The following is a 25,150-nucleotide window of genomic DNA, read 5'->3' as shown; positions in this document are numbered from 1 at the left end:
ATAGTTCTGGGTGGAGATTTTAATTTGCCGGATATAGACTGGGAGACTCAAACGTTCATAACGGGTGGCACGGACAAAGAATCCAGTGAAATTTTTTAAGTGCTTTATCTGAAAACTACCTTGAGCAGTTAAACAGAGAATCGACTCGTGGCGATAACATATTAGACCTTCTGCTGACAAACAGACCGGAACTATTTGAAACAGTTAACGCAGAACAGGGAATCAGCGATCATAAAGCGGTTACTGCATCGATGATTTCAGCCGTAAATAGAACTATTAAAAAAGGTAGGAAGATTTTTCTGTTTAGCAAAAGTGACAAAAAGCAGATTTCAGAGTACCTGACGGCTCAACACAAAAGTTTTGTCTCAAGTACAGATAGTGTTGAGGATCAGTGGACAAAGTTCAAAACCATCGTACAATATGCGTTAGATGAGTATGTGCCAAGGAAGATCGTAAGAGATGGAAAAGAGCCACCGTGGTACAACAAACGACTAGAAAACTGCTGCGGAAGCAAAGGGAACTTCACAGCAAACATAAACATAGCCAAAGCCTTGCAGACAAACAAAAATTACGCGAAGCGAAATGTAGTGTGAGGAGGGATATGCGAGAGGCGTTCAATGAATGCGAAAGTAAAGCTCTATGTACTGACTTGGCAGAAAATCCTAAGAAATTTTGGTCTTATGTCAAAGCGGTAGGTGGATCAAAACAAAATGTCCAGACACTCTGTGACCAAAATGGTACTGAAACAGAGGATGACAGACTAAAGGCCGAAATACTAAATGTCTTTTTCCAAAGCTGTTTCACAGAGGAAGACTGCACTGTATTTCCTTCTCTAGATTGTCGCACAGATGACAAAATGGTAGATATCGAAATAGACGACAGAGGGATAGAGAAACAATTAAAATCGCTTAAAAGAGGAAAGGCTGCTGGACCTGATGGGATACCAGTTCGATTTTACACGGAGGAAATTGCCCCTCTTCTTGCAGCGGTGTACCGTAGGTCTCTAGGAGAGCGTAGCGTTCCAAAGGATTGGAAAAGGGCACAGGTCATCCCCGTTTTCAAGAAGGGGCGTCGAACAGATGTGCATAACTATAGACCTATATCTCTAACGTCGATCAGTTGTAGAATTTTGGAACACGTATTATGTTCGAGTATAATGACTTTTCTGGAGACTAGAAATCTACTCTGTAGGAATCAGCATGGGTTTCGAAAAAGACGGTCGTGTGAAACCCAGCTCGCGCTATTCGTTCACGAGACTCAGAGAGCCATAGACACGGGTTCACAGGTAGATGCCGTGTTTCTTGATTTCCGCAAGGCGTTCGATACAGTTCCCCACAGTCGTTTAATGAACAAAGTAAGAGCATATAGACTGTCAGACCTATTGTGTGATTGGATTGAAGAGTTCCTAGATAACAGAACGCAGCATGTCATTCTCAATGGAGAGAAGTCTTCCGAAGTAAGAGTGATTTCAGGTGTGCCGCAGGGGAGTGTCATAGGACCGTTGCTATTCACAATATACATAAAGGACCTTGTGGATGACATCGGAAGTTCACTGAGGATTTTTGCAGATGATGGTGTGGTGTATCGAGAGGCTGTAACAATGGAAAATTGTACTGAAATGCAGGAGGATCTGCAGCGAATAGACGCATGGTGCAGGGAATGGCAATTGAATCTCAATGTACACAAGTGTAACGTGCTGCGAATACATAGAAAGATAGTTCCCTTATCATTTAGCTACAAAATAGCAGGTCAGCAACTGGAAGCAGTTAATTCCATAAATTATCAGGGAGTACGCATTAGGAGTGATTTAAAATGGAATGATCATATAAAGTTGATCGTCGGTAAAGCAGATGCCAGACTGAGATTCATTGAAAGAATCCTAAGGAAATGCAATCCGAAAACAAAGGAAGTAGGTTACAGTACCTTTGTTCGCCCGCTGCTTGAATACTGCTCAACAGTGTGGGATCCGAACCAGATAGGGTTGATAAAAGAGATAGAGAAGATCCAACGGAGAGCAGCGCGCTTCGTTACAGGATCATTTAGTAATCGCGAAAGCGTTACGGAGATGATAGATAAACTCCAGTGGAAGACTCTGCAGGAGAGAAGCTCAGTAGCTCGGTACGGGCTTTTGTTAAAGTTTCGAGAGCATACCTTCACCGAAGAGTCAAGCAGTATATTGCTCCCTCCTACGTATATCTCGCGAAGAGACCATGAGGATAAAATCAGAGATTAGAGCCCACACATAAGCATACCGACAATCCTTCTTTCCACGAACAATACGAGACTGGAATAGAAGGGAGAACCGATAGAGGTACTCAGGGTACCCTCCGCCACATACCGTCAGGTGGCTTGCGGAGTATGGATGTAGATGTAGATATTTTAATAACCCAATATTATTTATCATACTATGGATGCAGGATAATGTGACGAAATAATGCTTTATGCCTGCACGACCTTTTGGACATTACATTTGACTCTATGCTTGGCGTAATATGATACGCATGTCGATTAGGCAGCTGAAAGTCTCAGCTCGCCAAATATGCGCTTTTGTAAGCCTCAGGTTGTTCTGGGAGAAGCATACATGCATTTTTTCCTAGTCAATGATATATATAACTTGTTTGGAGATTCAGAAGTTATTGACTCGCTTGCACTTATGCCTGTCGGAACTTGTCGACAGTTGCTGACTCAGGAGGAAATAATGTACAAACAGTAGACGACGACTAGTAGAACTGTCGCTGGTGCTTTTGCTGCTATTGCAGTCCTCATCTAATAACAGAAAATGTATCTTCAGGCAACGATGATGGGTACGAAACTCATTGAACGTTGCGACAAGATGAAGCCACCACTCGGCCGATCACTGGAATACGCCGACCGACGAAGCCTGCAGTCATACAGTGGACACTGTTGCAGTGAAGCGGGGAGGATGCAGATAGGGACTTAAAAGCCAATCATTGGCTGTGTCCACCTACAAGCTTACTGTAAATATGTGTTTACGGCTTTTCACAACTTAATGGCTACGACAACTGAGCATTCATCTCTAGTGAAACAGGCTCCATAGTGTACGCTAATACACTGATAGGCCAAAACATTATGACTACTGCGCACCGCGACGTTGGATACCGCCTTGTGGCTTTGTGGGCACGTGACGCGGTAACGATAGTGTGTAAACGGAGCAGACACGGACGGAGAATCACTCTAGCGAAGATATGGGCTACAAATGGGGAATTCCACTGAGATAAGCGACTTTGACAAAGGGTGGATTATTATTACGCAGAGCCTGTGAATGAGTATCTATAAAATGGTTAAACTGGTCGAATGTTCACGTGATGATGTCTTGAGCATCTACGGAAAGAGGTGGAACGACAGTGAAACTACCAACAGGCGCCAAATGGTTGGACGTCCAAGCCACTTCACAGAACGTGCACTCGGAGAATTGTCTGCTCGGTAAAGTAGGATAGATAGTGACCTGTGGCATCTATGCCGAAAGAGCGCAATGCTGGTGCACGCACAAATATTTTGGAGCACACCGTTCATCGTACATTGTTGAACATGGAGCTCCGCAGCGGACCACCTCTAGATGTTCACATGTTGACCCAACAAAATCGTCAATTACGATTGAAGCGGGCACGAGACCTTCGGGATTCGACCGTCGATCAATGAAAACGTGTCGGCTCTTCGGGCGAATCACATTTTCGCTACACTAGTACGAAGGTCGTCTCCAAAAACGCCGTCACCGAGGTGTACGGCGGCTCGAAACGTGCAACGCGCCACAGACAAAGGCTGGTCGGAGCAGTGTTATGTTATGGGAGACATTCTCCTGCGCTTGCAGGGGACCACTGGTAGTAATCGAAGACACGCTGACAGTTGCGAATCACCTTCATCCCTTCATGCTTGATGTCTTCCCCGACGGCGATGTCATCTTTCAGCGGCTCTGAGCGAGAACCGTGCTACATTGGTTTGAGGAGCGTTATAGTGAACTCTCGTTGTTGTCTCGGTGATCAAATTCGCCTAATGTAAGTCCTATCGAACTCATCTGGGCAGCTATCTGGCGCCATCACCGCGTACGCAAATCAGAGGCCTGTTATTTATGCGAATTACATGATCTGTACGTAGACATCTAATGCCACATACCTCCACAAAATCTACCAACTAACTGTCAGATCTCTGATACGCAGAATTAGTGTTATATTTTGTTCCAAAGACTGAAAAACAAGCTATTAAGCAAGTGATCATAATGTTTTGGCTCAGCAGTGTATGTTGGTCGGGTTTGCTTACCCTGCAACTGAGTATATAATAAATCAGTTTACGGCACCGTGCGTACAACTATTCGTTGGCTGTACGTGCAAAACAGGATATGGTGTACGCTGAACAATGTGAAAACAGTGATGAAACGAAAAATCGCATCAGGTAGGTCTTCTCTGCACTTTGGTCTAGACTGGAAAGCTGTCGAGAAAAGAACGGCGGTGTTTTTGAACAGCTACAGTGAGAGACTGACCCACTGAAATTATTGATTAATTTTGGTTTCCTCTTTTGCTGTTTCCCTTTTTTAACTTTGTCTTACTCTAAGCTACTTTACTTTGACAATAATAAGGGTTTATTTTTGTGTTATGTGGACTGTTAAAGTAGCAAAATAAACGCATCGTTGATTACTGAATGCAAATCAGTTACAGAGAAATGCTTCTGTAGCAACTAAATAATTTATTGGTTGTTTATCTGGTCAGGAATTGCTCTGTAAATGTATACTATTGCCAGTCATTAAGTGCCTTAATTAAGTTAAATTAAAGGTGTTTCGTCGATTTTGTGCTTTGCTTTATTAGCTTCAAACCTTCGTAAAATTCAGTCGATATTATCCTGTTTAGATTATGAAAACAAAAATACCTGACTGCCATCTTGATCACTTTTCTACACGCCTTCATAGCTGACGTTAATCTAAATCATTACTTCTGGGCTTTGTTTACACAAACGTTAGTTGATGTTGCACTGAAGAGCAGGTACGTCACGGCCTTCTTTACTCGGCCGTTGCTTTCCATTTCAGTTCTTTATAATGAACTCTTCTTCGTTCTACATGCTATTAGCTTAGACTGTACTTCTGTTTCCTAATTCTAGACAAATTTCTTTGAAAATCAGTGGAGAAAAATGAACTGGTAAGAACTATGAAACTCGTTCTTCAAAAGATAACACAAATATGGAAAACATATTTTTCTCCTGTTCTGTAGCTTTTAAGCTTTTACACCCAGAATATAACTTTCATGCAGTTATCGTCGGAATTCTTGGCAACATGTTATCAAGCCTCCAGCACGCAAAGCAGCTACTTGTCCAGGAAGCTTGCAAAACTTAACTGTGCCTTTATTATGTGACTGCCAGTTTACGTCATTCTGCAAAAGTTGTTCGACATGGGCCGAGCTGACCTCAGTACGATTCATCGTCGTTTTTCGTATCTAGGTATGCTGAAGCCCGTTAAAACACACCAAATGTGTATACCAATAGCTGATAAACTATTGGTCTTCTCATTGTTCATGGCGTCATTTGTGCTTTTAGTTCCAGTAACATTCTTAACTTTGCGAACGCAAGATCCTCAAATGTTTTGTTGTAAAAACTGTTGAATTCGTTTCCTACGGTATCATATTGAAAAACATATAAATAATGTGATGAAAACATCTGAAGATCCGTGATGATATCTACGAATGGTACTATGCGATAAAAGAAAGTCGGGAAGCCAGAATTTGCAGCGGAATGCAATATGATCCGCAAATGATCCACGCTTGGACGAATGGCATGTAGTTGGTCCTCAACATAAACAAACTTGAAATATTGCTCATGAGACAGTATACGGAATGAGCCGTTATTGTTGACTGCAGTGCTGGTGATCAATCACTGGTAACAACCACAACCGTAAGATGTCTAGGAGTACGCGTCTGGAATGATTTGAAGTAGAACGACCATATAAAGACAGATGGCAGGCTAAGGCTCGAAGAATCCAAAAGGAGTAATCCACATACGAAAGGGAAGTTTACAGAACCTTCTTTCGACCGCTTCTTGAGTTTTATCATCAACCTAGGACCTTTACTAGATTGAACTAAAAAAAGAGACGAGACAGGGCTCTGTCACGGTTTCGTATAGTAACCGCGAGAGCCCCGTGGAAACGCTCATCCAGTTCCAGAAACAGACACGTTGCGAAAGAAGCATTGTGCGTACGTGAATATTTGTATGCAACAATGAAGCGTAATAATGGCCGTCGCTGTGTCTCAAACGAATATACAACAGCAAAAAAAAAATGTTTAACTTTAATCAAGTTCGTGTTACGGTATTAAATGAGCATAATTATGGGAGGCAGGGAAGATTTGTGGTTACCAAAATATCGAATAAATTGGAGGAATATTTCTTGTAATGGTCAAGGGGTATTCCCAATACCATGAAAGGGGCTGCGCACACAGGGTGTCCCACAAATGTAGCGAATGACTTGTCTTGAGGAACAAATCGAGGATAGGAACCTTGTCCAGAAACATCAGCCATGACACAACAGAGAGTCGAAGTTACAGGCGCCGGCTCTTGCCGCTAGGCCGACCCTTCAGCAGAAAAGGTCACTTTGCATGTTGACGCAGATTATTTTTCTCCTACATACGGAAAAACAATGGATATTTTAGAGGATCGCAGGAGAAAAATTAACTGCAGCTGGAAATACATACCTGAAACATCCGTCCACTGAGGCGAAAGAGCACCGCAGTCATAGGAGACAAGCAGCTAGCTTCATCTTCTCAACTAACGATCGTGACTATCAGTCACTATCGCTGAACAATAAGCAACGTTGGAGACGTTACGTCAATTTACAAAGTCACGTTTGCTGCCGATGGGGTGGCCTAGCAGCAGACGCTGGGGCCTATAACTTCAACGCTCTGTAGCGTCATTGGATGACATTTCCAGATACGGGTTCCTATCCTCAATTTGGTCCTCAAAACACTGTCTACAATCCCTCGAAGTTTGTCACAGCATTTCTGGGACACCCTGCGTAATAAGGCGTGTTAGAAGAAAGGCATTCAATTTCACGAGGATTATGATTGGCTGCCTGAGGAGGAGTAGGCAGTCAGGCTGACCTCTGGACCCAACTAGTCTGTACACCAACAGGACTACTTCCGAGCGAATGTCCCATACACAATGGATTGAGGTATTGTCTTGATATGACGCCTGAAGTATTGGTCAATTCGTTTCTAAGTGTACTTCACATTACTGTGATTGGAGAGTACTTAATCTCAAGTGGAGGCGGGAGATGGATTTCAAATGGTGTTCCAGACTATTTTATTAATCATCAGCCAACTTCCGCTTTTTGATGAGCCAATAATATAGGTTCCTCAAACTCAACACCGAGCGAGGTGTATCATTTGGGACAAACTTTGGTTCAACTCCAGTCCTACCATACTGTTTTAGGTTCCCTGTAGTTTCCCGAAATCGTATAATGCAATGCCGCAACTTTTCGTTTGAAAAGGACGTGATCGATTTCCTTCCCCATCCTTTCACAATCCAAGCTTATGCTCCGTCTCTAATAGCCTAGTTTGCGTCAGGATGTTAAATTTTTATCTTCCTTTTTCTTGCAAATTTAATGCCAGTAGGAAAAGTGTACAACCTTGTACTGCGCCAATTCTTATGCATTGATGAGTTGCAATACAATGTCGGTCAAGGACATCGTTTTAATTTTGGTCTCAAGAAAGAGTTTTCTCATCTCATTATCGTTTTTAAATATGTCACCCCAAAAAGCCAGAAAATAAATGTGTGTTGTAAAGTGTCAGTTGCCGCCAGAATGGAAATACGCCAAGAAATATTATCATCTGGAGAAAATCTGCAGTACTCCTCATTTCAAATATACAGGGCGTTACAAAAAGGTACGGCCAAACTGTCAGGAAACATTCCTCACACACAAATAAAGAAAAGATGTTATGTGGACATGTGTCCGGAAACGCTTAATTTCCATGTTAGAGCTCATTTTAGTTTCGTCAGTATGTACTGTACTTCCTCGATTCACCGCCAGTTGGCCCAATTGAAGGAAGGCAATGTTGACTTCGGTGCTTGTGCTGACATGCGACTCATTGTTCTACGGTACTAGCATCAAGCACATCAGTACGTAGCATCAACAGGTTAGTGTTCATCACGAACGTGGTTTTGCAGTCAGTGCAATGTTTACAAATGCGGAGTTGGCAGATGCCCATTTGATGTATGGATTAGGACGGGGCAATAGCCGTGGCGCGGTACGTTTGTATCGAGACAGATTTCCAGAACGAAGGTGTCCCGATAGGAAGACGTTCGAAGCAATTGATCCTATAACTCGCGACTGGGGAAGACCTAAAACGACGAGGACACGTGCAATAGAGGAGGCAATTCTTCGTGCAGTTGACGATAACCCTAATGTCAGCGTCAGACAAATTGCTGCTGTACAAGGTAACGTTGACCACGTCACTGTATGGAGAGTGCTACGGGAGAACCAGTTGTTTCCGTACCATGTACAGCGTGTGCAGGCACTATCAGCAGCTGATTGGCCTCCACGGGTACACTTCTGCGAATGGTCCATCCAACAATGTGTCAATCCTCATTTCAGTGCAAATTTTCTCTTTACGGATGAGGCTTCATTCCACCGTGATCAAATTGTAAATTTTTACAATCAACATGTGTGAGCTGACGAGAATCCGCACGCAATTGTGCAATCACGCCATCAACACAGATTTTCTGTGAACGTTTGGGCAGGCATTGTTGGTGATGTCTTGATTGGGCCCCATGTTCTTCCACCTACGCTCAATGGAGCACGTTATCATGATTTCATACGCGATACACTACCTGTGCTGCTAGAACATGTGCCTTTACAAGTACGACACAACATGTGGTTCATGCACGATGGAGCTCCTGCACATTTCAGTCAAAGTGTTCGTACGCTTCTCAACAACAGATTCGGTGACCGATGGATTGGTAGAGGCGGACCAATTCCATGGCCTCCACGCTCTCCTGACCTCAACCCTCTTGACTTTCATTTATGGGGGCATTTGAAAGCTCTTGTCTACGCAAATGTAGAGACCCTTCGTGCTCGTATTGTGGACGGTTGTGATACAATACGCCATTCTTCAGGGCTGCATCAGCGCATCAGGGATTCCATGCGACGGAATGTGGATGCATGTATCCTCGCTAACGGAGGACATTTTGAACATTTCCTGTAACAAAGTGTTTGAAGTCACGCTGGTACGTTCTGTTGCTGTGTGTTTCCATTCCATGATTAATGTGATTTGAAGAGAAGTATTAAAATGAGCTCTAACATGGAAAGTAAGCGTTTCCGGACACATGTCCACATAACATCTTTTCTTTCTTTGTGTGTGAGGAATGTTTCCTGAAAGTTTGGCCGTACCTTTTTGCAACACCCTGTATAGGTCTTCAACTGCACCTGATTAACTGTTTTGTTATTTTATAAAGTCAGTATCAATTACGATATGTTACTTTTATGTTAATATCTATTATTTTATAATGTATATCGTCACATTATTATTTCACAGTATGCTATGAATCAGTAAACGTTAACATCGCAACTTGTAGATATGGTGTGTGAAGATCTGCTTGACCTATGTCTCTGAGCAAGAGCAGGGGAATTTTCTCCTGTGGCTGATACCATATCTCCATTTTGTATTTGAATAAGACCTACTCAGACTCCTTCGTGAGGGTACAATGGAGTAAGGGAAGAGTCCTCAGTCTCTACACCTTTTATCTGAACTACCTTTATAAGGAACTTCAGGACCATGTGAACTACCAGGCTTCTGCTGTTTGAATAATCCCTGTTTGTAAAATGTCCATTGGACTATACAAAGTTACAAGAATTGTAAATTCACCTAACAGATGGGGTGACCACATAGATTTAACTTTTAATCTGCACTGCAGATTTACTCTACACTCTTTCATTGTTATATGTATTGAAGCTATGGCATACAAGATGATAGAAGGTTCGAAACTAGACATAGTTTATTCATTCGGAGTGCTTCCTGTGTTTCTTGGCCAAGATGTTAAACAGTAAACGTACTATACCGAAAAACATCGAAACCTTTCGGATTCATAGGAAAAATTCTGAAAGATAGGGAAAATGGACTTTAATAGAACATGGCACAATTTATAAAGTTTTCTAGTGGTTGTGAACACTCATAACTGTCTCTTTTCCAGTGTACGAACTTGCACTGATGTTCTAGTTTTCGCTACCTGACTCACAGGTATAGAGAGAGACACTCCTTTAAAATACATCTCTTTGCACTGTTCAAAAGCGATCTACGCATTTCATTTTGATTTTTCAGAAATAAAATAAGCAGCTAACCAGCCAGAATTAAACTACATTATTTGACGTGTAAAGTCTTGTGATAGAAAACATATACAAGCAGATGGAAATTACTGATGCGGCCCCAAATTTTGGGACAGTCGGCAATATTCATGTACTAGTGCCGCAAAACTTAGGTTAAAAAAAGGGCCATTCATCTCATTTCATTAATAAAAATTTAACTGATTATAATGAAATGAAAAATTAGAAAACTTATAAATTTTAATCAGATATGAAAATGATTCGAGAAATGTAAAAATCTCACACACAAAAAATTAAAATTTTACACAAAAATATTCACACTTTTTAATTCTTAGAAAATCTAATAACTGTTTTTTGTTTTCCATTTTCAAAAATGTAATATTTTTTATTTTTCATTTCCTAAAAATCTATAAAATTTTTAATTATTCATTTTTAAAATCTAATAACTTTTATAGTCATCGTTTTTAAAAGTCTAACATATTTTATTTTCCATTTTTAAAAATCTAATAAATTATTTTATTATCATATTTTAAAAATGTAATAGAAATTTTTAAAAATCCAATAAAGTTCTTATCTTTAATTAATATAAATTTAATATTTAATATATTTATGTTTTCTATTTAAAAAAAGAAATCAGTTATCTGTTCTTTGCTTCCCAAGTTATATTCCCAGATATCACAATATACTTTTAATCTCATAACTTCAACAAAATTGAAAAACCTTTTTGTAGATTTACTGAGTAATACATCTGGTGTTTCTTTCAAAATATTGTATGTTACATGTTATTATTTTCGAACTATTCAAAAATTTTAAAAACACTCTTTTATACAGAATTTTTTTATTTTTTTGTATTGTAGAAAATATTTTTATGTTTATTCAAATAATTCTCTTTAGATGTCAGTTTTTTATAAAAAAACAATTAAGTCTTTCATATACTGACAATTTATACATTTTTTTAATTACATATTCTTCATCATTATTTAGGTTTTCATCATTTTTAAATAATAATAATGTATTCCAATGTTCACCACTTGGAATTCGACTTAAAATTTCTTTGTAATAGTATTTATAAACATTTTAGAAAGAATTTGATTTTTAATATAATTAATGATTTTTAATATGATTAAAAACCAAATTCTTTGCGTATGGGGAAGATATCTATTTGATATTTATTTAAACAAAATCTACACATTGTTCTATAACCATGTTTTGTATATTTCTGTGAAGTAAAATTATCAGCTATTTCTCAACCTCACAATTTTTACAAATCTTAGATCTGTTGGTTTCCATTTAAATACAACAACATTTATTAGGAAAATAAAAAAATAAAAATTTCTTATAAAAATTTTCTGAAAAATTGGAATCATTAAATATAATGATAAACAATTACTAATAATTTTTGATAAAATGATCTTTTTACTTTATATAATAACATTATTTTTAGAAACCCTACTATCATGATAATTAACAAAACCAAACTATTTAACAAAACTTTATCATTTTTCTTTTATAACTTTTTCAATAAGATATATTGTTGTTAATATATTGTTCTTCAATTTCCTGTCTCTTCTTCTCCATCTAAAGCTTTTAATTTATATGAGGTCTGTCTAAAAGGTACCTCACCTTTGATTTACCCGTGCAAAATAGAGACAATAATGTTGCGCCACTGTACACAGTAAAGGAAGAGACCTTTGTATGCATATGTGAACTTTGTCCCCGCCTTTGAGCACGTCAGTTGCTGCCTGTCAGTCGCTGAGTGAGGTGCTACACAAAGTGTTCGTCGGATTACCGATTTTTCAAGATGACTGAACGTGTTGAGCAAAGATACTGCACCAAATTTTGTCAAAAGCCTGGTGATTCTCAAAGCGAAACAGTTCGTAAGATTCAGGAGGTGTTTGGAGAAGATGCACTGGGTGTAACAGAAATTAAGGAGTGATTTGACTGATTAAAAAATGGCCGCACATCAGCGGAGAGTGACCAGCGTTCTGGCAGGCCTCAAACTGCTCGGAGTGCAGCTGTTGTTGAGAGGGTGGAAAATTTGGTGATGGCAAATCGTCATCTGACTGTACTGGAGACTGACCAACAGGTTAGAGTGAGTAAAGATTCTGCACATGCAATTTTGCATCATGATTTGAACACGCACCGAGTGGCTGCGAAATTCGGCCTCAAGTTGTTGTCGCCAGAACAAAAAGACCTCCGTTTTGACGTTGCACAGGACTTTCTGGACACTACCAACACTGATGCTGGGTTTCTCACCACCGCGCTATGGTCGCAAGTTTGAATCCTGCCTCGGGCATGGATGTGTGTGATGTCCTTCGGTTAGTTAGGTTTAAGTAGTTCTAAGTTCTAGGGGACTGATGACCTCAGATGTTAAGTCCCATAGTGCTCAGACCCATTCTCACCACCGTGATAACTGGAGATGAGTCATGGGTGTACGGGTACGACCCAGAAACAAAAAGACAGTCGTCACAATGGAAGCGTCTCCAAGGCCAAAGAAAGTACAGCAGGTGTGAAGAAAAATCAAGGTGATGCTGCCTGTCTTCTTTGATGCTTGTGGAATTGTGCATTACAAAAGGACGAACAGTGACAAAGGAGTACTGTCAAGCTGTTCTCGGGTACTCTGTGACTCAGTTCAGTGCAAAAGACGAGACATGTGGACGGCGAAAAACTGGCAACTGCATCACGACAACGCCCCCGCACATTCATCCCTCCTGATCCAAAATTTCTAGGCCAAACATGGAATTACAGCCGTTCGCCAACCTCACTACTCTCCAGACATGACTCCTTGAGACTTCCGGTTGTTTCCTAAATTGAAGACGCCACTGAAAGGATCCTGTTTTGAGAGTAGAGAAGATATAATGTGTAACACGACGACAGAGCTGAACACCATTCCAAAAGAAGACTTCCAGAGGTGTTTCCAGCAGTGGAAGGATCGGTGGAATAAGTGTGTACAAGCAGAAGGAGCCAACTTTGAAGGGGATTAGGGTCCGAACCCCATCAGTTATTCAAAATATTTTTTTTTGGCCAAAGGTCAGATACTTTTTAGACAGGCCTCGTATATGATTGCATAACTTTTTCAATTTCGAAAATTTCTGTTGACCAATTAGTGTGCAGACTTTTTCAAAAATTCCTTTTAATTTACTTACTCTTGCCATATCACCTATTTTATATTTATGCTTAGTTTCTCCAAAATTTGCTACATAAACAGTTTGTAATAAATTTTTTTGCTTTCTTTATTTACATCTTTTGATTTTATTTCTATTGTTGAATGTTTTTCATTATTATATTCGTCAATTACTTTGGAAACTACACTCCTGGAAATTGAAATAAGAACACCGTGAATTCATTGTCCCAGGAAGGGGAAACTTTATTGACACATTCCTGGGGTCAGATACATCACATGATCACACTGACAGAACCACAGGCACATAGACACAGGCAACAGAGCATGCACAATGTCGGCACTAGTACAGTGTATATCCACCTTTCGCAGCAGTGCAGGCTGCTATTCTCCCATGGAGACGATCGTAGAGATGCTGGATGTAGTCCTGTGGAACGGCTTGCCATGCCATTTCCACCTGGCGCCTCAGTTGGACCAGCGTTCGTGCTGGACGTGCAGACTGAGTGAGACGACGCTTCATCCAGTCCCAAACATGCTCAATGGGGGACAGATCCGGAGATCTTGCTGGCCAGGGTAGTTGACTTACACCTTCTAGAGCACGTTGGGTGGCACGGGATACATGCGGACGTGCATTGTCCTGTTGGAACAGCAAGTTCCCTTGCCGGTCTAGGAATGGTAGAACGATGGGTTCGATGACGGTTTGGATGTACCGTGCACTATTCAGTGTCCCCTCGACGATCACCAGTGGTGTACGGCCAGTGTAGGAGATCGCTCCCCACACCATGATGCCGGGTGTTGGCCCTGTGTGCCTCGGTCGTATGCAGTCCTGATTGTGGCGCTCACCTGCACGGCGCCAAACACGCATACGACCATCATTGGCACCAAGGTAGAAGCGACTCTCATCGCTGAAGACGACACGTCTCCATTCGTCCCTCCATTCACGCCTGTCGCGACACCACTGGAGGCGGGCTGCACGATGTTGGGGCGTGAGCGGAAGACGGCCTAACGGTGTGCGGGACCGTAGCCCAGCTTCATGGAGACGGTTGCGAATGGTCCTCGCCGATACCCCAGGAGCAACAGTGTCCCTAATTTGCTGGGAAGTGGCGGTGCGGTCCCCTACGGCACTGCGTAGGATCCTACGGTCTTGGCGTGCATCCGTGCGTCGCTGCGGTCCGGTCCCAGGTCGACGGGCACGTGCACCTTCCGCCGACCACTGGCGACAACATCGATGTACTGTGGAGACCTCACGCCCCACGTGTTGAGCAATTCGGCGGTACGTCCACCCGGCCTCCCGCATGCCCACTATACGCCCTCGCTCAAAGTCCGTCAACTGCACATACGGTTCACGTCCACGCTGTCGCGGCATGCTACCAGTGTTAAAGACTGCGATGGAGCTCCGTATGCCACGGCAAACTGGCTGACACTGACGGCGGCGGTGCACAAATGCTGCGCAGCTAGCGCCATTCGATGGCCAACACCGCGGTTCCTGGTGTGTCCGCTGTGCCGTGCGTGTGATCATTGCTTGTACAGCCCTCTCGCAGTGTCCGGAGCAAGTATGGTGGGTCTGACACACCGGTGTCAATGTGTTCTTTTTTCCATTTCCAGGAGTGTATATTGATCCAATTATAATTTCCTTGTAAATCAACTTTTTCACATTTTTCTTTTAATATTCTATAATGACTTCAACAACAGATCCTTTTAATTCTCTAATAGTTGTATAATGATTAATTTTATATTTTTCAAAAATTCTTGAAAAACTTCGCTATAAAATTCTTGTCCTTTGTAAATTTCTTGGACGTCTTTGTTTTAAAATTTTACAAGAGAATCAGTTACTTTTTACCTGTTTTAACCTTCACCTAGGACAACCCAAGCAAATTTTGAAAAAAAACATCAAGTATAGTTAATAAATATTAATATCCTTCACTTATTTTTCAAATTCCTTTTCAATTCCCTGAATCCACTCCTACTACATCAATTTGCCATAAATCATATATACCAAAGAAATAACATTTCTGCTTGTAACATTTTTCTCATCAGTTTCTGTAATTCATTAATTATTTCTTCTCAAATATTATTATTAGAACATATTACAGCACCTACAAATTTTTTAACAAATTTACTTTTTTTAATACTGAACAGATATATTCTTTTCTTTGTTTTCTGTTCCTTTCTTTTTATTCTATTTGGATTATGTGTATCATTCAATTTTTTATATTTTAGACACCAAATATGATTGTCTGGAAGGTGATTAATGTTATTCATTTATCTATGTAGAGAAATTATTAAATAATGGCTTAAATATAATAATTTTATAATTTTTAAATAAAATAATTTTATAATTATTTAACTGAATAATGGCCATCCACTAATGTATTTATTTTATTTTCTAAAACATATCTCTTATTCTCATATGGACCCAGCACCTTTTTATTGGCTTCAACTTCATAAAGTTTGTGTTTTGCACTTTATATTAAATGCATTGTTCTGTATTGTTAAATAAATAATCTTTATAAACTCATAAACTTATTTTATTTTTAATAATGCATATCTTCACTCCTCTTGCTTTTTCCCTTATTTATCACCAAATTTATATGCACATGTTTTCGCACTTAAACCACAAAATTTTTCTGTTATTTTTACTTCATGCTCATCTTTCATTTTTCCCAACACTTTTTATTTTGAGGTATATTATCAATATTATCTTCTAGATAAACACTAAACTATCAGTACCATGGTGATAAACTTTGATATTTCCTCAATATTTTGGTTACATAATATTGTAGCGAAAATCATTGATTAATTCTTTTGATAAATGAAGTACAGCCATACCAATATAAATAGGTTGATTCCACATTATTTGTTAATGTTAAATTAGTGAATATTAACTAACAATGAAAGAAATGAAATTTGTCCTCAAGAAATGTGGAAATAAGATCCATCAAATAATTTTTGAAAAGCTTATGATTCATTTCATGATTTAAAATGATTACACAATTAAATGAGATTCTGATACAACTCTATATAATTTCATTACGAATTATCCTATTCATATTGTAAATATGAGTAAAAGAAAAAATATTGAGGCAAATAAAAAACTATGAAATTATGTGCTACCTCTACTGATAAAATTGCTAATAATACTTTAGCTTATATTATTTTTCCTGAAAAGAATTAACCTGATAATGTTCAAATATTCACATTCAGAGTCTTTGGTTATTGAATGGGGAAATTTTAAAAGCAATATGCATGAAAAAATATTATCTTTCACTATTTTCGGTACGTTATAAATTTCATAAGACTGTTTCCTCATAATAATAACAATAATTTTCTATATTTCTTGCAGTGATAGATAAAAGAGAGTTTGATTTTTATCTTCTCTCAAAATATCTGTATTTATTTCCTCATAATAATTCTCTATTTTTTATAGTCATAAATAGGAAACAATTTGTTTTCTTTTCAGATTCTTTCAAAACATCTGTATCTGTTTCCTCATAACTATAAAATTCCAATATGTTGCATTCTTCACAATAAACACCTACAAAATTATCAATACCATCATTATGTTCTATAGTTAAAGATGGCTTAAAACAATATTTCTAAACATTACATTTAACTTGTTTCTCTCTTGGTTTTCTGTTCTTTCAAGAAAAATATTTTTCTCAAAGTTAAATTTGTTCCACATGTTCGTCATATTTTATTTTTTATAATATATTATATTTTTAAAAACAGAAATACGAGATGAATGCTAGATTTGGGAGAGATAATTTACACAACTTCAGTGTTTTATGTTATAATTTATAAGTAAATAAACTATAGTATATTTTAAAAACTGAAAAAAAGATTTTAGATTTTAAAAAAAGACAAATAATTACATTTTTGAAAATGAAAAATAAACAGTATATTAAATTTTAAGAATGAAAACAGAGAAATTATTAGATTTAAAAAATAGAACTTTATTACATTTAAAAAATAGAACATTTATTACATTTAAAAAAATGAAATACTGAAAAAATTAGAGTTTTAAAAATAAAAAAGGTTGTGACTATTTTTTATGTAAAATTTTAATTTTTTCTTGTGTGAGGTTTTAAATTTTTTCACCCATTTTAATATTTGGTTAAACTTTAAAAGTTTTCTGACTTTATCTCATGTTATTCAGTTAAATTTTAATTCATTAATAGAGTTGAATGGCCCTATTCCTTTTACCAAAAGGTTTTTCGCAGCAGTAGATTAAAACTGCTGCCTGCCCCAAAATTTGGGCTTATACAGTCTTTTGTAAACAAACTGTAATAAACAATGGAGAAATGATAGTTCCTATCTTACATCTTTTTTTCATAATTGCAGAATAACTTGTACATGCCACACACAAGATAAATTTTCATCCAATTCCTTATCTGCTGAGGAAATGAAAATTTCATTACACTTATTATATGGCATTTACCTGTAAAGGAAACAGTATTCAGCGTGTCTTACAAATACTGTAGCTACCAAAGATCACTCAGTCAACAGTACCTCTGGATCCAGCTTTACATAAAAGTGTCTTTCCTTCTCTGTGCCTTTTGTTTAAAGCCCCAGACAAAATAATGATTGAAAACTGTAATTGTTAAATGACATAACGTAATAATATTTCATTTCAGTAATAACAACGTAAATCAAATAGTTAAGAGTGGTTGTAATTGAAACCAAACATAAGATTCTTACATCACTGAGTTTATTATTCTAAAATCCTCCAGGTGTGCATAGATAATTAGTGGTAATTCTACAAGTAGAGTGTATGTTCAGCTGCTAACGATTCGTTTGACAAACTGAAGTATCACTTCAAATAAAAAGACTGTGCTGTCGTTTAAATGCCGCCTCAGATGTCTTCGTTTCCATTTCTTCCTATTTCCGTTAAAGCAAGAAATGCTTACTGTGTACTGTGGTGTTTCCAAGATGAAGCTTGCAGGAGAACCATGGTTCATTGAAGTATGTATTAGGATTTTATCATAATATAATAGGAAGTGCTCCATTGCTGGAGGAAATAAACTGAAAAATATGTTCATGTGTATGTTTTGAGAGTTACAGACCCTCCACATAAATTAGCTTAATGTAGTGCTGAGCAACCTAATATTTAACAGAGAAATAACACAAAATTTCCTTTGGCAAAGAATAGTTTTGTGTGTAATCGTATAGAAATCAGGCAAATTCAGTAACTTCAGTCATCCCTATCTACAGAAGACTGATATCAACAGGCCTCTGAAAATTCAATGTTAAAGGAAATTAAAGAACAAGAACAAAAATTAGCTTGTATCTGATCCGTAACCATGACACCATGTCTTAGCACAAATTACTTTCGCAAAAATGAAAACTTCATCGTGTCATTGCTGTGTGTGGGTAACCATGCTCTATGAAAAAGGTGTCAGTAACCTTTGCGGTGAAAATTAACAGATGGTAGAAGATCCTAAACTTATTCCATTGAGATAAGGAACTAAGGGTTGAATATGAATATTTATTTGTTTATTTTTTGGCATAAACAACTTAACCTAACAACAACCTAAGCTCATAGTAAATGTTCTAAGTAATAACTGATAGTCTCAATACATACAATACAACGGAATTTTATGTGTAAAATCATTTGATCTCATTGCTTCCACACTTTTTTTTTAATTCTCCACCAGTTCTTTGAATTTGGCATTTCAGAGGCAAGTCAACGGGTACTGTGAAATAATCTTTTCGAACACGATCCAACACCATCTCATCAAATTCTACTGTGCGAACAGTTCTTTCTAGTGGAACTCAGCAAGTTCTGGTGTAAGTCTACGCGAATGACAGATTTGCATTATGAACCATAAGCAGAGTATAAACATATGCCTCACATGTGCTGCTCCTTCAAGACGCTATCGACTGAAATATTGATTTTCGCCACATGTTTCGTATCTCAAAGTACTCAGCCTCGGATCCACCACCGTCCACATCATTGTTTATGCTACATGTTTGAGATACTCTGAGTAAATTAAAATCCAATATTTCTGGCTTAGTGAAAGCATCTATTTAGTGCATTATACATAAATGGGAACCGTGCAAAGTGCGTCCAGAACTTATATCCATTGTATATCCAAACTGAAAGTACGTGTGTAAACTACAGGTGTGCTGGTGAATGTGTGGTACTCACTCCTTGTAATCCCCAGCAGACACGGCGCCCAGCAGCAGCGTCAGCACCAGCCAAGGCAGCTGTGTCTCCCGCCCGGCCGCCATCTTCCTGCAACCGCAACCATCCAATGATCAACTTCAAGGTACTGAGACAACGAAGGCTATGGTTATATATGTGGTGTATGAAGTAACACTGGGCTGTGTCCATCTAACTTAAGAAGGTGCTAGGGGATTTCGTGAAGATGAGGGATTGCGGTTCTCTGTGTGTTTTCAGTGTGTAAGCGTCTGCTTGGTGTTTTTGTCTGTATTTTATTGGTCCCTAAAGTGGCGTTTGTGAGAAGCTTCTGGTGGTTCGTGTCCTAAATTTTGAATGAGAATGTGGGGCGAAGTTTGTGATGTTTCGTAAAATTTCGTGGGTTTGTCCTGAATAAGTTTTTTAAACGGTGCGTTGCCACAAAAGGTCTCTTATGTGTGTGTTGGGGACATATCTGACACGAAAAACTTTCTTTTGTAGGCGCTGCAGTCGTGTTAGTACTGTGTCTGACCCCATAGACCACACTTCCGAGCCATACAAGATGACCGGAAGTCTAACCCAGCGCTAGAGGAGGAATTTGCACTGAACGATTAATCCGTCACTTTCAGGAGGGGATACAGCTTACAGAAAAGTGCGCAGCCTTTGTTCGCTGCAGTGGTGAAATATTTGTTACACGTTTGGCGTCCATCTATTCAAGGCCGAGGTACGTTTCTGACTTTCTCCAGGTCAATTCTCTGGCGTCAATGGTGAGTTGACGATGAGGGAGCTTGATTTTGGGGATGAAATAGATCGCCTGGCACTTTGTGGGGTTGATCTTCATCTTCCATCGGTTACACCGCTGTGTAATCTTATCCAGGTGTTGTAGGTTGCGGTGTATGTGGAGGAATCTGCGACTACTTTTACATATGCAGTATCATCGGAATAGAGAGCAGCCTCTCCGCCAGCCTGCTTCCGAATGTTATTTGTGTAGATGATGTAAGGGACGAGACCAAAAACCGAGCCTTGCGGGACTCCTGCCGCGATCTGCCTTATCTGGCTGAACATGTTTCCGTTCCTTACGTAGAACTGTCGTCCTATAAGGAAGAGTAAATGATCCAGATTATGTGTCCTCGGCACCCTATTTGATCTAGCTTGTAAATTAGGCTATCGTGCCAGACGTAGGCAAATGTCTTCTCTATGTCCAGGAATAGTGTCCCTGTTGCTTCTCTCCTTGCCCTGGCCAGACAAATGTTATTCCACCATGCGGAGGGATTGTTGGATAGTGGAACGCTAACGGCAGAATCCGAGGGGCAGCATACCGCTCTCGGCCGTTGTCTGTTTTCATGACGAGGAACCGCCACTACTCGATCGCGTAGCTCCTCAGTTGGCATCACGAGGCTAACTGCATGCCGGGAGGTCAAAAGCGCATGGTGGCCCGGATGGTCACCCAGCCCAGAGCCAATCACGCTCAATCTCATCTAATGAGAAGTGTTGTATTCACCGTGACGCGGTCCCTTACTACAACAAAAAAACGTCTGTTTGGGAACTAACATGTTGCTTTGCTGTGCTGCCTTTTTCATGTGAGTTTGAAGAAACTCTTCCGTAAAGAAATTATTCTTTCGCTTATTAAAGTCTCACGTCGTCGTTTGATAATGAACTACCTATCTTTACGTTATTGCTCATAGTTGTTGTGATGTTCCGAAATGTGGTAAGGCATAGTACATTAACGTCTGCACTGATCCACACCCCCTCCCCCCCCCCCCAAAAAAAAATTATGACAATTTTGTTCATTTGTATAGAAAATAAGTACTTTATTTTTTTCTTTTCCAACAGAGATGAAAGAATTTCCACAATTTATCACTGGAACTAATTTGAAACTCAAGCACTGCACTATTTTCATCAGAACTTATTTCCAAAATATTTTGTCCATTTGTGTTTTCGTAACCGTTATTGAAAAAGAATGGTATAAATCTTAGCGAAATTCTATTAGTGCGAATATAAAATGCAAATGATCCGATATTTTTTATGTAACAAGTGACCTGCAGGGTCATTCTAAATGGCTGTGGTGTCCACTACACGTTAGAGACAACTACTCAGATAGCTGGTGTGAGCTGCACACCTTCCAGCTGTCTCGAAATGAATACATAAAGGGAATCTTATACTAGTCTTACTGCAAAACAGGGGGATGGATAGCGATCACACACCCTTCTCGCCAAAGTACACCACCACGGCTGAATAATATTGAAATCTGGTGACTGTGGTGGCCAGGGGCGATGCGACAATTCATCCTCGTCCTCACAGAACTGGACGATGCGAGCACTGTGAACAGGAGCCTCTGGTCTTGGAGCACAACATCACCATTACGGAAGAAATATTGTATCATGGGACAGACGTGATCATTCAAAATTATCACATATTCCCTGGAAGTACTGCAACCTTGCAGGGTAATCATTTTTACTCGTGTTTTCGCTTAACTACACGAGACTGGTACAGTAGTAGTAACACTAGCAGTAGTAGCAGCTTTATTCATCCATAGATCATTTTTGCAAGGATACTGAACATGTCTTGGTATTACAATTTGCGAAAAACTAAAATAACACAATTCATATACAGCTTGAATCACCTAAAACTTGCACCGTAGATGTTGAGGAAACGGAAAGTGCTACTGATGTGCCATTTTCCAGAATGGATTGGTTCTTAGGGGCTTGTATTGTTAGCCGATCAACATATTGTAGGTAATACTTAGGAAGTGTATTTTCTGTGCAAAAATACACTTTTCTAAATGTAACAATGCCAATTCACACTAACAGACTTAAAGTAGAATAAATTAGAATGTCAGTGAAGTTTGTTGCAGGATTATAGTGCGAATTGTTTACGAGATACCGTACTTCGAAAAGTTCCCCCTCCGACACTAGTGGTAGAATACAGTAAAGAAGTGCGTACACTATGTGGATTCTGACCAGTAACGAGACAATTGACCATCACAGGTTGTGCCAAAGTGACAAGCGTCTGCGGCAATGCACGTCTCCAGTCTGGTATGGAACGACTGCATCATACGTGCTAGCATTTCAGCGTAGATGTTCGTACAGGCTACAGTGATACGTCGCTGCGGGTGTAATTGGTATGTCCCTGAAGAAAGCGTCTTCTAGCTTTCCTCACAGAAAAAAGTCTACAGGCGTCAAATTCGGGGAATGGGCCAGCCAAGTTACAGGTCCACTACGTCTAATCCAACGATTTGGAAACAATTCGTGAAGACATGCTGTAGTACTTCGTGCATAAGGGACTAGAAAGCCATCATGTTGGTACCATAGTTTCCTTCCAGTTTGCAGAGGAACGCCTTCTAGCATCCATGGAAGATTATCTGTTAGGAGTTGCGATACTTGTGCGCTTTCAGTGTTCTGTCTATGAAAATCGAGCCTATGAGCTGATGGTTTACTATCCCACACTACACGTTTGCACTCCATGGACGCTGACATTCCACTTGACGAAGCCAACCGGGATTGCCAGCAGACCAATAGTGCATGTCTCGCCGTTTTAGCTGTCCATTATTGGTAAATGTGGCTTCGGCACTAAACAAGACGCATTAAACATCTGGAGTATCCTGTCTTAATGTACACGCACAGAAGTCAACACGATTCTCATAATTGTTTCCATGCTACTCTTTATGGAGAGAGATGTGAATAAGGATTGAACCTATGTCGATGGAGAATGCGTAGGACAGTTGCCCACTCGTGCCACTTCCTCGGGCGATTGCACGGGAACTGACGTGCGGATCACCTGCACATGCAGCAAGAACATTAATTTCCCAGCAAGAACGTTAACTTCCCCTACTTCTGCCGTCATTTGTTCCCTTCTGTTACGTTGTCCATATGTTGCACTACCACTTTCACGTAACTCGTTGAAGAAGTTGATAAATAACTACCGAGACGCTTGACAGCTATTAGGATATCTTGCCGCATGCACCGTTCTTAATCATTCGGTTTTGAGTAACATATTCTGTGAGCATTTTTGGGGTTGCATTCTAACACACATGTCTCTGTAACCAATAAAAATGAAGCACATATTGTACGGAATATTTTATTCGAATTAGTCTATACTCGAGCCTCTTAAAATACTTACTATTCCTTCTGAAACACCCTGTATATCGTGGACGACTAAATACACTATCTGACCAAAAGTAACCGCACGGTCCTATCTTCAATGTAATGTGGAAGTGACCACTAAACGTCACGAGAGGCGTATCTGCCAATATAAAAGGAGGAGGCGAGTGTTTTGCGGTGAGTAGAGAAGCAGTAACAGCAGGACGGGTCGCTCAGGAGCGCTCAGTTGCTTCCAAAGTCGCATTCAACTTCCATCCCACTCTAAAGAAGAGGATGCCTTTACCTGTGACCTAAGCTCACATATACAGGCTGTAAGAAAACAAATTTCGAAAGGTTGTAAAGGGTGCCTTGAAGAAGAAATGGAGGGTCCGAATCCATGCCCAGAAACGGTATCCAACAGAGCGTCGACATTATAGCGGCCAACTCCTGAAGCTGAGCCATCCCTTCGACAGCAAAAGAGAGCTCGTAGCCTGTCGCCCCTGAGGCTACTGCAGTTGGACGGTCTGCGTTGCTATGAGATATTCTGACGCGTTCGACGCCATCTAACGTCCTGGGTTCCGTCAGTGCCATTGCGTGATGTTCCGCTTGCGTTCCTTCGGTCTACACTTCCACGACTGCTGCTGGAAAGAATACCTGTATCCTGCAGCTAATTACAGACCTTCTTAACAGAGCAGTTGGAGATCGTTGGGTCTATCGTTAGGGAAGCACAAAATGGCCAGCCCTCTCATCTGCCTATCTGAATTTTATCTATGAGGAAACTTAAAACAAGAGATCTACAAGGAAATACCGAAAACTCCGAATACCTTAAATTTCGTATATCACGTCCTGTAATACGATACGTCCAGTTGAAATTCAACCGGCAGTACCTTCCGTCCAGAATCGTTTTATAGCATATACCAGTGCTCAGGGTCAACGTTTTGAGCACCTGATATCAATCGTAATTATAAATCAACCAACCATACCTTTGCTAAGAGTCTACTTACATTTGATGCAGTAGCGCCGGAGTTTGTGGGACCACTTCTCCTGACGATGGGTTAGTGGTTTCCAGCGCTGTTACCTTGTCACAATTTGACCAAGCTCCACACATTTTCTGTCATTGATGTTCTCTTCCAAGGTTCTTTCAAATGCCACAGAAAAAGCACACAGATCCACAAAAAAGCGGTGGTTATAGTTCGTCTGCTACCAAAAATTAAAATTAATTGTATACATAAGAAAATTAGCCATACGTCTGCGATAACTTAGGGAAAACCGCTATCGATATACAATATGTGATCAAAAGCATCCGAACACCTATGAATGGACATTAATTTAGAATGTGTTTACCCTTCACCTTTGTCACGCCTTGAACTCTGAAAGGTACACTTTCAGTGAGGTGCCTGAATGTCTGTGGAGGAAATGCAGCCCAATTTTCTTCCAACGCCGAAACCGGAGAAGTTAGTGACGTCGGAGCATGTGGTCTAGGCCGAAGTCGACGGTCATAC

The 25,150-nt window shown here is 39.8% G+C and overlaps 1 protein-coding gene across 3 annotated transcripts in view; it reads right to left on the bottom strand.

Annotated features, from left to right (window-relative positions):
* Positions 1-25,150, bottom strand: part of LOC126249614 (glycine receptor subunit alpha-2-like) — a 477,560-nt gene that overhangs the window by 388,107 nt on the left and 64,303 nt on the right. For all 3 annotated transcript variants that reach the window (XM_049951280.1, XM_049951283.1, XM_049951282.1), the window contains exon 2: positions 19,579-19,665. In XM_049951280.1, the coding sequence (XP_049807237.1) occupies positions 19,579-19,661 (83 nt within the window). In that variant the 5' untranslated portion in view covers positions 19,662-19,665. The remainder of the gene's footprint in view (positions 1-19,578; positions 19,666-25,150) is intronic.

The sequence above is a fragment of the Schistocerca nitens genome, chromosome 3 (genome assembly GCF_023898315.1).
Source record: "Schistocerca nitens isolate TAMUIC-IGC-003100 chromosome 3, iqSchNite1.1, whole genome shotgun sequence".
Taxonomy (NCBI): Eukaryota; Metazoa; Arthropoda; class Insecta; order Orthoptera; family Acrididae; genus Schistocerca; species Schistocerca nitens.
The sequence above is the reverse complement of the archived record's forward strand: the minus strand, read 5'-3'. Positions and strand labels throughout refer to the sequence as shown.